This window comes from Struthio camelus, chromosome 18 (assembly GCF_040807025.1).
Source record: "Struthio camelus isolate bStrCam1 chromosome 18, bStrCam1.hap1, whole genome shotgun sequence".
NCBI classification, from domain to species: Eukaryota; Metazoa; Chordata; class Aves; order Struthioniformes; family Struthionidae; genus Struthio; species Struthio camelus.
The window spans coordinates 2,714,544-2,729,491 of NC_090959.1; the positions used below are offsets into that span (position 1 = coordinate 2,714,544).

At 51.2% G+C, this 14,948-nt stretch overlaps 1 protein-coding gene and 1 long non-coding RNA gene across 4 annotated transcripts in view; one reads left to right on the forward strand and one right to left on the reverse strand.

The window, feature by feature from the left end:
• Positions 1 to 2,535: 2,535 nt before the first annotated feature.
• On the reverse strand, positions 2,536 to 5,854 carry LOC104143937 (uncharacterized). Its single transcript, XR_694005.2, has 3 exons — positions 5,545 to 5,854; positions 4,986 to 5,043; positions 2,536 to 3,125 (listed from the first exon to the last, which is right to left on the reverse strand). It is a non-coding gene; the product is annotated as an uncharacterized lncRNA (long non-coding RNA).
• CBFA2T2 (CBFA2/RUNX1 partner transcriptional co-repressor 2) overlaps positions 5,626 to 14,948 on the forward strand; it is a 74,944-nt gene continuing 65,621 nt past the window's right edge. The window contains exon 1 of one of the 3 annotated variants that reach the window (XM_068912769.1): positions 5,626 to 5,732. Coding sequence is in view for 2 of the 3 variants with exons in the window: in XM_068912765.1 (XP_068768866.1) it covers positions 6,020 to 6,047 (28 nt within the window). In the remaining variant the exon portion in view is untranslated. Of the gene's footprint in view, positions 5,733 to 5,929; positions 6,048 to 14,948 lie in introns of those variants that run through there. The other 2 variants (XM_068912765.1, XM_068912767.1) reach the window with 2 other exon arrangements.

Consider the following 14,948-nt stretch of genomic DNA (forward strand, 5'->3'; position numbering starts at 1 on the left):
ACCACACCGGTCTTTTAGAGTGCATCACTGCAACGCTTTAGTCATCCAGGAATCAATCAATAACTGGATTTTTTTTCTCCTCTAGCTGATAGGCAGAGCTGATGGTAATGTTCCCAGGCTGTGCGACTACACATATTGTACTACCACCTTTCATCCTCCTCCTCCTCTCCTCGAGTGGTTCTTGCTCTGTGATCTCCACATCCTCCTCCAACCGGGCACGTCTGTCACTTGGGCAATGTTTCATTTCCTTTGTACACTTTCACATCTTGTGGCAGTACCTCTAACGTGAAACACCAGTAACGAGACACCACGGCAAACCTGGGGAAAGTCCATCAAGCTCAAAACTTTCCATTCTGATATCTACTGCTCTCTCTTCTTTAACTCAGTTCCCTCCTCTGTTACTGTTTTTGTACTAAATTTTTATTTTGCCTAAACCCTTGTAAAACCAGTTCTTAGCAAAGAAAGCAGGCAGCAGAAGATGGAAGGAGCCTAGTGAGTGAAACAAGGCACCAAACCCAGAAGGCTGGTTGCAGTCGCAGCACCACGGTGCTACCTGGGAACTGGTCCTGTCTCAGGACAGGAGTCACCAAGGCTCCTGCTTCTGCAGGAGTCATCCAGAACGAGCCTTTCACACACGGTGACCTGACTTGTGTCCTTCACCTTCAGGCGACCCACCACAAGAGCCAGCGCCTGCCTCCCAGAAACACCAGCGGCAGGCAGCAGCAGCAGCCCCTTGTGAGGGGGCCTGCACTTCACAAAACCCCCTCCAGAGCGCTCCAGCACTGCTCAGGTACAGGTGGGGATGTGGCAGGACACCAAAAAATCAAAAATTCTGCCGTCAGAGCACAGCTCGATTAGCATGGTGTGGGATGCCAGGGAACAAGAGAAAACACAACGCCAGGTAGCTGCTCATACAGCAAACACTGTCCCCCAGTGCACCAAATAAAGAAGGATCCCATGGGAAAAGAGAGTCTATGACTTGACTATTTGTCCAATATACAGTTAAATGTGATAGTACAAATGAAAGATGTTGAGGGTATTTCCTGACTTGTGGAATGCTTATTCTGCAGTCTGACTACTTCAAGGGTTTTTGACCATAGCGTACAACATGTATAGTGGCTGTGTATAGTCCTAAAAATGCTGTTTGCAAAAATGTGGATCCTCAGTTAGGTGTGATATGTATTTATACGTATGTGTCTACCACTCCAGGATGTGTACACACACTGCATTGGGCTGAGAAGTCTTACATTTCTAAATACATCACTTTTAAATGATAAAAAGAAAAAGGTTCCTAATAAAGTCCACGCGCTTATAGATCTTCCTCTCTAATTCACAAGCCTATTTCAAGGACATATAGAAACATCAGCTAAGTGAACAGGTGTTGCTCTGTTGGACACAGAACATAAATCTATAGAACATAAACCTATAGGCTGTTTTCCCCCCCCCTTAGAGCAATTAAAAACTGCTCTTATGCATCAGCAGAGCTAAAATTGCAATTGACCCCTACTTCTGATGGTTGTTCATGTTTTCCAAACTTTCTTCTGCTCCAGAGACCATGAGACATGCTCAGCTCATCATGCAGGTTTACAACCCTTACCCTAAGAGGTGAGGAGAGGTGGTTATTCACAGGGCCAATTGCTCTCCAGAGATGGAGAGGAAAACCAGAGGCGCAGGGTGGGACACAGCCTAAAACAGCACGTACATCCCCAGAGCAAGGGGCCTTCTGCAGGCACTGTGGGGAGCACCCTTCCAGAAAGGCTGTGGAGAAGGCAGGTGAGATATGGACTCCACAAACCCAAGAAAACTGCCAGCCTCCCAAACCAAACCCACAAACATGGAATGTCATATGGAGGCATGGGAGCCTGGGAAGCGAAGGCCGCCTTTCTCACTCGCATGTTGGAGCACAGTGTTAGGCTTAGTGCAAGGGGCCGGAGGCCGTGTGCAGGAGTGGGAAGCCCTCTGTGGTCACTGTAGACAGCAGCACAGGAGAAGGGATGGGCCCAGCTCGACTTGCAGGTGCCCTGCTCCCTCTCCATGCCCTGCCCTACAACCCTGCAGGAAGCAGGCATGCTCCTTGCTCTCTGTCAGTGTAAAACACGCTCCCTGGAAGAGCAGCAGGATGATCACATTTACAACATTAGCTTGTTTCCGTGAGGCAGCTGCACAAACTACAGAAATGTCCCCAAAGCTGCAGTCCTAAACTCCTACATCTTTCACTGGTCTGGAGATCTGCAAGCCTGGGCCCTCTACGTATCCTATCCTGATAATGTGTTGGTATTATGAGTGTTATTTAGCATAACCCTTTCTTTTTTGGGGTTTCCCTTTGCAACTGTTCCGTCTTTAGAAATATGAGAGCAACATAGACATTGTAGAGCTGGCCCTTGCACATCATGGCTTTATCATGGGTAACGCTAAAGCTGTTTCACAGAAAGGAGAGTGAAAACATGTTCTCCAAGATGTGCAAGAGTCAAAGCAAAGCTTTTATCTATTTTGAAAGGGTCCCTAGTAACGGGGGAGAAGAGACAATGAGAATACTGAGATTTCTGAATATTTTATTGGGAATTCAGCAGCGCTTTCCAGAGCTGCCTCTTGTTACTGCTATCAGCTATTCCAGGAACATTTCAGGAGCCCAGCTGAGACCTCAGCCCCAAACAAGACAGTTGGCCCCACTGTTAGCTTGCTAGCTTCTCCTTCAAAGCTTTCCCCCAAGGCAACGGGGTGCATTACAGCAGCCGGCTGCACCTTGCCAGCTCTCCTCTCCTCTTCCCTGTCCCAGCCAGCTCCACCTCTAAACTAGGGCACCACCCGCAAGGTCACACTGCCCAGCAGAGGAGAATAGGAGGGACGGGATGCAGAGCAGGGCAGCAACGGCACAAAACTGTCAGCACAGCTGTTCTCATCTCGTGTTCGAGTGCTCTGGCATATGGAGGGCTCCAGAGCTGGGCAAGCTCTTCAGGGAGCCTCAGGGAGATCTCTGGCTGTGGCCATGAAGCCCTTCCAGGTGGTTGGTGGAGCTGCTTCTGTCACGTTGATGAAGCATCTGGGATGCTGAGGCAGCAATGCTTCCCCATGGATGGGCAACCAGGCCTGCCGCTCTTCTAGGGCTTTCAGTCTTTCGAGACTAGCTAAATTAAAAAACAAAGCCCTTATCAGCACCCTGCACAACATCTCTTTCTGCCTCACTAGCATAAATTTGGCCACAGAGAGGCTGTAGATGACACTGAAATTAAAATAGCTGTAAATACAGGGGCCAGAGCCAAGCTGCAGACAACCTGGCAAGAGATAAGAGCCACATGGGGGATGCAGGCTTTGATGGACAGGCTGGTCCAATTAAGCACTGGTACCTCTCAAGAAGAGGCAAAATCACAAAGTTAAATTGCGGACAATGACTAGACGACCACACTTGTTGTTTCAGCACAAATTTGGATCTGCTCCATCAAGGGACTTCTGAGCCCAAGAGATGGCTGTGATTCTTGGCCAGCAAAATGAAATCCAGGCTCAAAAGCAGACCTTGGCTCCCTGGGCGGCCAGAGCTAAGCGCTGCCAAATTGCCGTGCACAGCAGCTCGCAGGCCGTGCGGAAACACACCCAGAGCTGCACTTTTACCAGGCTGCTGCCCAGCACCAACCAGGACAGGAACTGTAGGAGCTTTAAACCCAGTTTGCTGGCAGCATGGTCCTACTGGGAGTCAACCCCTGACCCTCACCAGCAGGCAGGTGCTCCTGCCTTTTCTTCCCAAGAGCTGAGTAGGGCTCACATAGCTTTCACTGACTTACCAAGGCAGTGGCTTTAGAGGTGGATGGTGCCTTATGGCAGTCAGTTTGCATCTCCTGCTCCACCCCAAGAGCACTCCTGGTTATAAACTCTGCCAAGGCTGAACCTCTGGACTGGGAGGGAGTCAAGAGCCACAGGCACATCGGTAAGAGCATGACTTGCCAACTAGTGGCTGCGGCATTTACTCAAGACAGGAGATTGGGTCCTGGACACTGGTTTCAGGACCACATATGTACTTTATTGTTCCAAATCCCTGCAGGATTTGAGCAGGGTCATGCCTGGTTTTCAGATGCCAAGCAGATGTCTACATGAGGCTGGTGTTGTACTCTCAGCCTTCACAAACCCCAGGCAGATGTGGGGACAAGGAGAACTTCCAGACACTTAGTGAAGCTCTTGCGATCACAAACTCTGGCATCTCCAGGCTTTGAGGTATGGGCTGAAGGTAAGTGGCACTGAAGTGCTGGGCTTCACCAGAGCTGAACTACTCACATCTCAGTTCTGACTTAGGCCAGAGTTTTCGCATGACCAGACTCCCTGGTCCATTTGTGGAAAGGAAGAAGTGCTGGGACACCAGGTAGGCCCATGAAAGAGCTTCTGGCACATAAAGCTCCCTTGCCAACAAAATGATAATTATTCATGATGGCTTGTAACAGAGCTCTTCAGGTCATCCCCTTCCACCGAACAGGGACTGTAGAGCTATCTGTGGCTAAGAGCCCCATTCTTTGCCATATTGTCCTGTGAGTGGCATGAAGCTCTTCAAGTGTGATCTCAGGGAACTGAGCAGTGGTGCTGAGAAAGGACAGCATCTACCACTCCTCCAGGCAATGTGGCCACCTAACCTACTTGATGGAGAAACTGCCCCACACTGTCGTAGGGCATAGAGCAATCCTGCGTTCTCCACTGCCTCCTACCCTGAGCATCTGGCTGCAGCTGGCATAGACAGCAAAGCCAAGATGAACGCCGCCTGCCAAATACATTCAGCTGCATGCTACGATACAGCCAACCATTCTGTAGCAGATGGGCTGGTAAGCCCCTCTCCTAATTTCTCCCTTTACTCTCAGGCTACTCCAACCACATGTGCTCCCCCGTTCATCAGCCGGGCTCTCTCCAGCAGTGCTGAAACTGCCACAAGATATTTCGTGCGTTTGTCCCCTTCCCAGGGTTGGGTCCTCCAGTGCTGTAAAGCTGCTCGTCGGGTATTTTCACATTACCTGGTACATCTCCTTGGAGACGAGAGGAGCCTGCTGCGCAGCCAGGAGAGCAGGACAGCTTTGGAGAGTCAAGGCGAGATCGTTTCAGAGATTCCACATATCCAGGTTGGAAGAAAATTTAAAATTAATCCCTCACCAAAGTATCAGCCACACTAATACTACACCCTTTCTAATTTTACTTGAATGGATTATCCAGGAAGAGATGCAATACACGGTATTTTGGTGTCAATACTTTTTGGGGGAAACAGGGTCAAGCGATTGATGGATTTGGTTCTTTTTTAATTTCCTAAACTGACTCCTAATGGGAAGCTGGTTTCAGTGCACTGCCCCCAGATGCAAAGCGATGCACAAAAAGCTCCCAGAAACCTGCTCTGCCTCCATGACCTGCTTTCCCACCCATTTGTGCTTTCGCCCCCAACCCTGCTCTACGCCTGCTCTGAGAAGCCCCTCGTGACCCCCCTTTAACTTCCTCCTCCTCCTCCTCCTCACAACTCTTACAAAGGCAGAAGCAGGAACGGTTATGCGTAAGACTCTCTGGGCCGTTCAGTTATGCACATACCTGCTGAGAGAACACGTGCCCACACCGCAGCCTCCGGTTCCTCCTTCCTCTCCCCACCCGCCGCCCCTCTCACGCCCCGTGCCAACCCAGCGGGTCTCTGTCCTGCAGGCTTTGCCGCGCCTGCCGAAGGAGAGGGCAGCGCAGAAACAGCGAGCGGGCAACGCGGAGAAAAAGGGGGAAAGAGCGAAGTGTGTATAAAAGAGGAGCTGGGGGGGGGGGGGGGGCGAGGCCGGCACTGGCAGCAGAAGGGGCCAGCACGGGCCCGGGCCCACGGCCCGCAGCGCCCGGCCGGCCCCGCCCCGCGCAGCCCAGCGCCCCCCGCGGCCCGCGCCGAGGCGGCGGGGCCAGGCCGCGCCCCCGGGCGCGTCACGGCAGGGCCGGGCCGGGCCGGGCGGGGCGCAGCGCAGCGCAGCGGGCGGCGCGGGCCCGGGCCGTGGCGTGGCGTGGCGTCCCGCCGCGGCGCAGGAGCCGGGCGATGGTGGGGATCCCCGGAGCCTGCCAGTGTAAGAGCCGCGGCGCGGGGGAGGCGCGGGGAGGCGCGGCGCCGCCCCGCCCGCTCCGCTCCGCTCGGCCGCGGGGGCTCCCGCCGCGCCGCGCCGCGCCGCGGCCGGCCCCGCGCGGGCAGCTGCCGCCGGGCGGCCCGGGGCGGAGCGCGGCGGCGCCGGGGCCGCCTCGCCGGGCCGGGCCGGGCCGGGCCGGGCCGCCGCGGCCGCGCAGGGGGCGGCGCCGGGGGGGCCGGGGCGCTGCCGGGGCCGGCGGCGGCGCGGGCAGCCCGGGCAGCGCCTGCCGAGCCTGGCGCCGGGCAGGGATGCTGCGCTGCCACCGGCTCCCCGAGGTGTGCGCGCACACACACACACATATGTATCTTTAATTTGTTTTTAGCATGCAGTTTGTCACCATCAGAGGATGTGGCTTGGTAATACCAGTTACGGTGCTCTTGCCCCCGCTTCGGGGTCCCCCGTCCGCCCCGCGGCGCGGCCGGCTGCGCCAGCGGAGCCGCCTGGGCAGTCGTGCTGGGCACCCGCTCGGGGAACTGATCCCGCTTAAAAATAGCCTGGCAGGAGGAAAGGCGAGGGGAGCAGAGACCTGCTCGGTTCATGTATTTTTTAAGGCGGATCGAGTTTCCTGATGCAGGTGGGAGGAGGGCTGCGCAGGCGGTTGTGCCGGGGCGGCTGGGGCAGCCGGGCCGCCCCGGCTGGGGGAGCCGCTGCGGGGCCGGAGCAGCCCGGCGGGTCCTGGCGTTCGCACAGCGCCGTCGGGAAGCGGTGCCGCTTGCGGCGCGGGCACGTGCGCCGTCGTCACTGCGCCGCCCGTGCCAGCTTTCTGTCGGCGTGAAGGGAGTTGAATGGCCTCGAAGACGATTTCGCGCACGGTCTGAAGCACCGGGTTTTGGATGTCTTTTGTTTCTGCGCTTCAGAGACGCGGCGGACCTACCCGCTGGCATGTTTGCGTACGGCTGTCTCTGCTGTCAGGCCGGTAACGTGCAGCCAGACGCGCCGGGACCAGCACCGCGCGTGCGGTACGGGAGGCGAGCAGTCCCTCTGCTGCTGCGTGCCCTCTTACAGCGCGCTCTGCTTGGGACTCTGGAGGTGATTTACTGGAGTTCTGTTTGCCTTAATTTCTCAAAGCAGGAGATTTATTTCTAGAAGAGTTGCGCCCTCTTTGAAAGCGGCGAGGTTGGCGAGCGTGCAGGGCAGTACGTTACTGCTGCCAAGGAGCTGAATAGATGGTTAGCATGTGCCTGTAACTGTATTAACCTCCTGATCGTTCTGCTCATCCATTCTCGTGTGTGCCGCGTTTGTTTATCTGTAGAGGACCTGGTGGCGTTGGGAGTCGGTTTGGAGCCGTCCTGGGCTGGGTGACGAGGTGCCAGCACAGCCAGATGATACTGCGTGATGGCCTCGAGTGCCTGCCTGTCTGACAGCGTGCGTGGTCCATTTAACCAAGGGCTGGGTCGTGTCCTCCATGTGCCTTTCTTGAAAAGTTTAGTTCGGTGAAGCAGGACAACCAGTAAAAGTGTGTCCTAAAGCTCAGAGGCTATGAGGGAATTTTAAAACGAAGTGTGATTGCTCAGAGGGAAGCAACGTAAAGATAGATGCCAGCGTTAATGTGGAAACCACCCTGAAAGCTACGTTCCCACTAAGAAGAAGGAATTGCCAAGTGATGGAAATTGCAGAGGGGGGGTGAATACTTCATCATGCTGCTTGGTGCAAAATGCAGAGAGATGCTGTGAGAGCGAGGCTGTTACGCCTTTAAAGCAGTTGCGCATATTGGTATGCCAAAGCATGCAGACTTAAAACACCCAGTGGTAAACCTGGCTGCTGCAGGAAGAGGAGATTGCAGCGAGGAAGCCATGTTGACATGAGAACGGGCGTCCGGAAACCTGGTATCTGATTCACGTGCTCCTAAGCTAGTTGCGAGGGAGGGCTCTTTGTTTTGACTCTGTCTTGAAAAAAGGAGCTCACAGAAGGAACTTGGGTGAGATACCTGCTTGAACCTAAGTGGCCAGAAGTTAGATCTCTGTGTCTGAACTCCTTTCTCCAAGCTCCCTTTAGAGTCACAGTGGAGAAGCAGGCACTTGCAGGGTGATTCATCTCACCTATCTTGGACACCTCTCTTTGGAGGAGATGAATTACACTCTGGAGGTGTCTGGTTTTTTTCATCGACTGCAAGGGGAGTCGGAGGTAACTGGCTCAGACTTTGGCAACTAGGAGTTAGAGGAAACAAATCCCACCCGGTCTGTCTGTCCCTGGAACGGCTCAACTTTATACACAGAGACGGGTAAGGTTCCCTGTGTCTGTTAGATTGAGCTCTGGGAGGAAGGAGAGTCCCTTAAAATCCTACTTAAAAACGATTACAGCTAAGGGGAAGAGTCATCCTGTGTTTAGAGCTGTAGCTTCAGAAGGGAGATGTGAAACGAGTCCCGGTCTCTGCTGTGCTGCTTTTCTGGACCCTCAGGCAAGGCGGTTGAGAATTTTTCTGGATCATGGCTGAAACCTGTGTAAATGTATATATCGTTGTTGACTTTTGCAGTATAAACCACGTCTGATGGTAGGGCTTTTAATGTGGATCCCTCCAACAGAACGGGGTAAGGAAGTGATGACACGCGACCTTATGCCAGCAGGTATAGCAGGTATCTGGCAAGAGGGTGAGCAGCATCTGGCACGGGGTGGAGGGGATGCTTCAGATGACTCAGCTGCCGCTAGAGCATCTTTTTTAATGCAGCTTTAATATGCCTATGGCTCAGCTTTCCTTTGGTGAAGTGCTAATGATAATACTGATGAGCCATACAGCTGTTTTATAAGGATAAGCACATGAATATGTGTTATAGCCTTCAGCAGCTTTACAGATAGATCTTTGGTGTCTAGAAAGTAAATAATCAGGCATAGACTCATAACTTTTATAAGCACAAGTTATATGATTGACTTGGTTATCCGCCCAGTGATTCCCACTTTATTATGAACAGAGTTACTGGCTACTCTGGGAGGTTGCTTGATTACTATGGGAATGTATTGCAGAGAAATACTTCAATGTTTACTGTGAAACTAGTGATCCAGAAAGGAGGAAGAAATGTGGGACTGCTTTGAAACCTGGGGGTGTTCCATATTAGTACAAGGCACATGCTAACTCTCTTATGAACGTGCCTTTCTTGCATGGATATTTCCAATGTGCAGAAATTCAAACCGATCTTTGAGGGACTTGATTTTTATATGCTGAAATTAACTGGCTTAAGGTGTTACTCTTCCCTTGAACCAGCATTAGGGAGAGTGCAATAAACTGACTTTTTAAAGCCATCAAAGTAAAGAAGAAGTGTTGCTTGATTTGCAGCTTCTCTGAACATGAGATGGAAAACAGCATATCCTTCAGGGAGAGCTCATGGGTTTGACTCACTTAGAAGGAGGACTGGGGTGGAGCGAGTGAGCTGAGCACGGTTTCCATCAGGCTGAGCTGCCAAGGCTTCACAGCTACCTCGAGATTTTACAATAAACCACTGGAATGGCAGAGGAAAGAAGGGCTGCTCTCGTTTTCCTTTTGCTGGCACGGATCAGAGGTAAACACTTTGACTTGAGAGGAAAGAGGCAGCCATAAAACTAGGGCAAGTGAGAAGCCAACCTATCTCTCCTCCTCTGATATAAAAAGTCATGGAGCCAGGGCTGAACCCAAACCAGTGGTTTACCTGGGACCCTTCGAAGTAAGGAAAACCATCTTCCTGTAGGCACTTGTCTCTACTTCTTATTAATAAGTGTCCAGTGCAGAAGACTTTTCTGGTGCCACTATTGCTTTCCCACTCACCCCTGCTGTACCCCATGCACACACTCAGGTTTGACTGAGCTGTTAAGGTGTCACTGGATGTCTTTTTGGTCATTTCTGTGGACTTCAAGATAATCAACCCTGACCTTAAAGTTCAACTAAATCTTTCTTTACTCTGTTTCATGTTCTTCTAGAGAGAGAAGCGTTAACTTCAACTAGTAATAACTTATCTGATGAGCGGACTTTGATGAAATGTGCACACATGTTTTCCTCAAAGATGTGCTTTGCAATCTTGGTATAATTTAAGGGATCAGACTACTCAGGCAGGGATTTTCTCCAATGTAGATTTATCTTGAAATTTAAGATACGATTTGATAATAGCCTTCAACCTTGGGTTGCAAAGATATTTTCATAAGAAAAATGGCATGCTGCTTCCTTGACCTTGGATCCATAGATGACACTTTGAAGTTTTTTTGAAATATTACAGAATTCTCTCATTTGAATTACAAGTACGGTTTTGAGTGAAGAGTGTAACATTACCCGTTTTTTTCTGCAAATGTCTTAAAATAACCAGTTGAACGCTTAGTGAGTGCTTGGAGGAGTACTACTGCCTTTCTCAAAGTGGACTCAACAGAAATGCCAGTTTGTTAGCATAAATACCTGCTTCTCCCTGAACTAAATACATCAGCATTTTTTTTCTCCTTTGGCTCTCTTGGGAGCTGGCCTATCACTTCCTAATAGTGGACGTAGGTTGCTGTAAGCAGCAGGTTCCTCACCTGGGACTATTCCACCTGGCTTTCGTATGTGTATGTTTCTTGCCATTTTGGGCACATTTAACACCACATGGCTAAGAAGGAATTGCTTCTGCTCAGCTGGCAGGTAACTCTGTAGCATGGTGTCTGCTGCATCTTTGCCCTCACTGCAGCCAGCTCCCGTCGCTGCGATGGGTGGAAAGATTCACCCCAGGGCTCACAACTCTCATGCAGAGTCTCCTGAAGAGAGCATGACTGGGGCAGTCTGTTTATCCCATATCATTATTGCTGCTGCTACCTGATTCTTTGTGATCACAGCGATGGGAAGGATTTCTCTCATGCATTAGGATGTGCTTGGTGCTTTCTGAGGTGCCTGGGTGTAACACTGTCCTCAGTTGCTCCTGCTTCCCCACCCTGAGATTTGGCTGCTTCTGCACCAAGGGTCTGAGGTCCAGCTCTAGTGTGGCACCACTTGCCTTAGACTGCTGAGGAAGAGTGGGAAGAAAGTCTGGAGAGAGGGAAGAAAGGTTGAGACTACAGGCAGGGATCCATTCGTAGCTGAAGGATTCAAGAAGGAAAAGAAATAAAATGGGAAGGTGTAAAATCCTAAAGGAAAGAAAGGAGGGAGGCTGGTCAGGCTGGTTGGCCTGCTTAGGGGCTGGTGGGTCTGGCCAGGGACTAGTTGGGAATCGTGGGGTTGAGGGGCTGAGCTGGTGCAGGCAGCGCCGGACAGCGCGGAGGAGCCGCTCGGGGGAGCCGCGGTGGGCGACGTTCTCGCTGCTGGCCTGGCCAGCGAAGGCTCTTCGGGCGCCTATCAGGAGCGGTGAGCGCTCGTGCTCGGCATAATAACCCATTAACGCCCAGGCTATCTTGTGTGTGTGTTAGCTGGTAAAAGTTTGCTTTGTACTTGTGAGTTCTGTATATCCTGCTTGCAGAGTCTCTTTGCATCTGGCTAAAGGTGCCTGAACCCAGCGGTGGGCTGCGATGGGGTGCGCCTGTCTGGGCTGCTGCGGTGGGGTGCGCCTGTCCAGGCGGTGATGGGGTACATCTGTATGGGCTCTGATGGAGTACATCTGCACCGTCAGCTCCTCCAGACCCAGCATAGCAGGAGAAGGCACGGGCAGAGCCCTGAGGTGCTCCTGCCCTCCAGGCCCAGCACGGTCAATGCCTTCACCGGGTTCTTGTTTTCCCAGCCTGGCCGGACGGTGCGTGGGGAGGGCTGTCCTGGCCGCAGCGCTGAGCTCTGCAGCAGCTGCTGTGAGCTGAGCTGGCCCCTGGCCCCAGTCTGCACCAGAGAAATAGGAAATGTTCAGCCTTTCCTTGATGTCAAGTGATGGGAGAAGGAACAGTGGCTGCTCCTGCACTTCTGGGCTAGCTCAGATGGGTGCAGCTTGCCCTTTCCTCAGTGCCCTTCTTACAATTACATGAGAGTTGTGGGGATGCTTTGTGGATATGTTATTGGGTTGCTTTCTGGATATATTATTGGGAACAAATCTTTAACCGAGTCTTGCTTAAGCAGCAAACTAATTGAACACTTCTTTAAAGGATATGGACATCTCACTGTCCACTTACAGATAAAAGTAGTTTGTTTGGTTTGACTAATGGCTGGTACTTGCATGGGTCAGGAAGATGCTGGAGTCAGGATGTTAGAACACAAAGAAGTCAAATGGCCCCCATAGTTCCTCCCCTGTCCTGTTTCAAGCTCTTTTGCATTAAAACACCCAGTCTAGCAGATCTGCCAGCAGGACTCTTCCCTCCTCCTCACTGATTTAAGTTTGATGGGGACCAGGAAGCCACTGATTAATTGTGACTGTAAAGCATTGAACTTTGAGGGGAGATGAAAAAAATCTTCCAAATGTTTGCCTCCCTGGCAGTTTATATGTGGGTCGGTAATTGGGTTTATCTTGTGACATCATTGAGATCTCTGACATTGCTAGCTTAGAAACAATAACTCTCCTTATCCGTCGTCATGTTTTTCTAATTAAAGACAAAGCTTGGTAAATATTTTTTAAATGATTGAATTTCCCAAGTATGGAAAACACATGTTGGGAGTCAGGCTTGCTGAAGCCAATGTGCCTTTTCCCATAGCGTCCCTTGAAGCATGTGAGTGCAAATACAGATTTAGAGCTGTGGGCGACAGGTTTATCTGGGATGATTGGCGAGGATTTATAAACCAAGAGGGGATTTACTTAGCTCTCGCTCCCTCCTCTTCCCCCAAGTCTTCCCCCGCCTGCCTCGACCCCCGTTTCAGAAATAGGAAATTGGGATCACATTAAACCCTAATTGGTTTGGCTCCAGCAATAGTTCAGTGGCTGCCAAATAGTTAATTTATTGTGTGAGAGTTTGGCCATGTGTTGAGAGGCAAATTTGCTTTAAGCAAAGGATCTTTGTAAACTGTACGTCCATTCATTTGCCAGGTCCTGTTTACAACTGCGCTTGGGGAGGCGCAGGAGAAACGTGCAGCCGGGGCAGGAGGCTGCTTTCCACGACAATCAGGGCCCCGCGGCGCGGGGGGCCGAGGGGCGACGCGCCCCAGCCTCCCGCGCGCTGCGGCGCTGTGGTTTCTCCTTCCCTTCTCCCCATCAGCAGCAGTTTCAGAAATAGCTGAAGAAAGGAAGCTGAAGTGGGTTTAGCTGGACTTCACAGTGGGCATTTGGAAACCGCTAGATAAGATGTGCGAGGCCCTCAAGAGAGTAAACGCATCTGTTTGGGAGATAACAGCAGGCCTGGGCTGTCACCTCGTGGTGGGGCCGGGTGGGGAGTCCCTGAGGGTGGTGAGATTTCTCTTCCTGCGTGTTGCGAGGAGGGGCCCGGGGGAAAGCCCTGTCTCGGCTGGCTTCCTGTAGCCCGCAGAAGCCCCCTTTGTTCCTTCCCAGCGCCGCCGCCCGGCTCTCCACGAGGTCACTTGGGCCATGACGATTTTACACGTTAGATGTGTTGTTGCAGGCTGGTTTCTGTTGGGTCTGAGGCATCTAGTCGCGTTTGGCTCCTCCTATGAAGTTTTAGGGAAGTTGTGCTCCAGCAGAAGATCTTGCAGGGACTTTAACTACAAGCCGTCCTTATTTAGGCTATCGTCTTTACGTTCACCGTGAATGGGAGTTATTTGGATCAAACATGTTGTGGCTTGAGTTAAGACTCTTACTCCTAGCGTGGCTCTGGTCTTGGAAAAAGATTTGAAAAAGGCTGTAGAAGGAATAAATCCATGGCTGTAACATTTGCTTTCATTTCTCACCGGGTGAAATAACAAACTTCACGTTAGGGAGCTGCTTCCAGCTCTGAGGCAACAGAATTATTACTGCGGTGCTCAGCGGCACCCTTTCTGAGTCAGCTGCTATTTCCATTGTGAACTTGATACCTGAAGGCTCAATATTGTGACCCTTTAATTTTCGGCTGCTAAAACGTACCGTGCACATCGGCTAAAAGGGAAGAGCTCAAAGGGGAATTTGAAATAGTTATGCTGTAGGAGCAGTATGTTTCTTCAGATAGTTCTTAAGTGCTGAGTGTCCAGGAGAAGTTGATAGGTAGGAGCCGTGCGCCCTTAGCAGTAGTTTTCCTTCTGTAACTCTTGCTGCCTGGGATGTAATAAAATCCATTAAGTTCTATTTATGATCTGTGGCCAAATATAGTAATAGTTTTATTTGGGTAATTGTGGCTGTTTTACTGATAATCAGAACTCGGAAGACTTCCGGTCACATTACAAAAAAAAAATGGTATACTTAGTTGGGGAACATTGCTGTCCTAGCCAAACGTTATGCAGAGTTTCAGTGGAGTTAGACAGCCATCCGCTCACAAGCTCACGAAAAAGATTAGCTCAAGCTGAGCCTCTTTGTAGGAAGGCTGCTCCTGCCCGCGGCTGCCACATGCTCTTCGGACACAGACTGACACGTTCAGGATGTGCTGCCCTGAATTTGCCAGGGTTAGGTGCTAGCAGGTTTAGACAGCAGTAACTGCTTTTTGGAGACAAATGGGGCAGGTATTAAGCAAACAAAGATGATTTGTTTTGAAGAGTATCTTTTCACCCTGAGGTCTGAAAGCAGGTTAAACATTTATTAAGGAGCCACTCCCCACTTCTCCATCTGCTGCTTAGTTTGAAATGCAGCCATTTCTGGGGTGAACTATTGTAATTGCTTGAAAGTACACAGCATTTCCACCACTTTTGGCAGGAAGTAAAGGGGAATACTGTACTCAATTGCAGGACAAAATAGAAATCAGCAATTGGGATTTTTCTCAAAGAGCAGATCTGTCTTCTCTGCCATTAAGTCTAAGTTGGATGGATGCCTTATGCCATTTTCCTTTTGTGATTTAAGCGTGGTGTTCTTCAGAACACAGCCCATGTGTATGTGAAGATTTAAAATAGCAAATTCTAGCCAAAAGTTCCTTCTAGCTCTTTGCTGTCCTTCT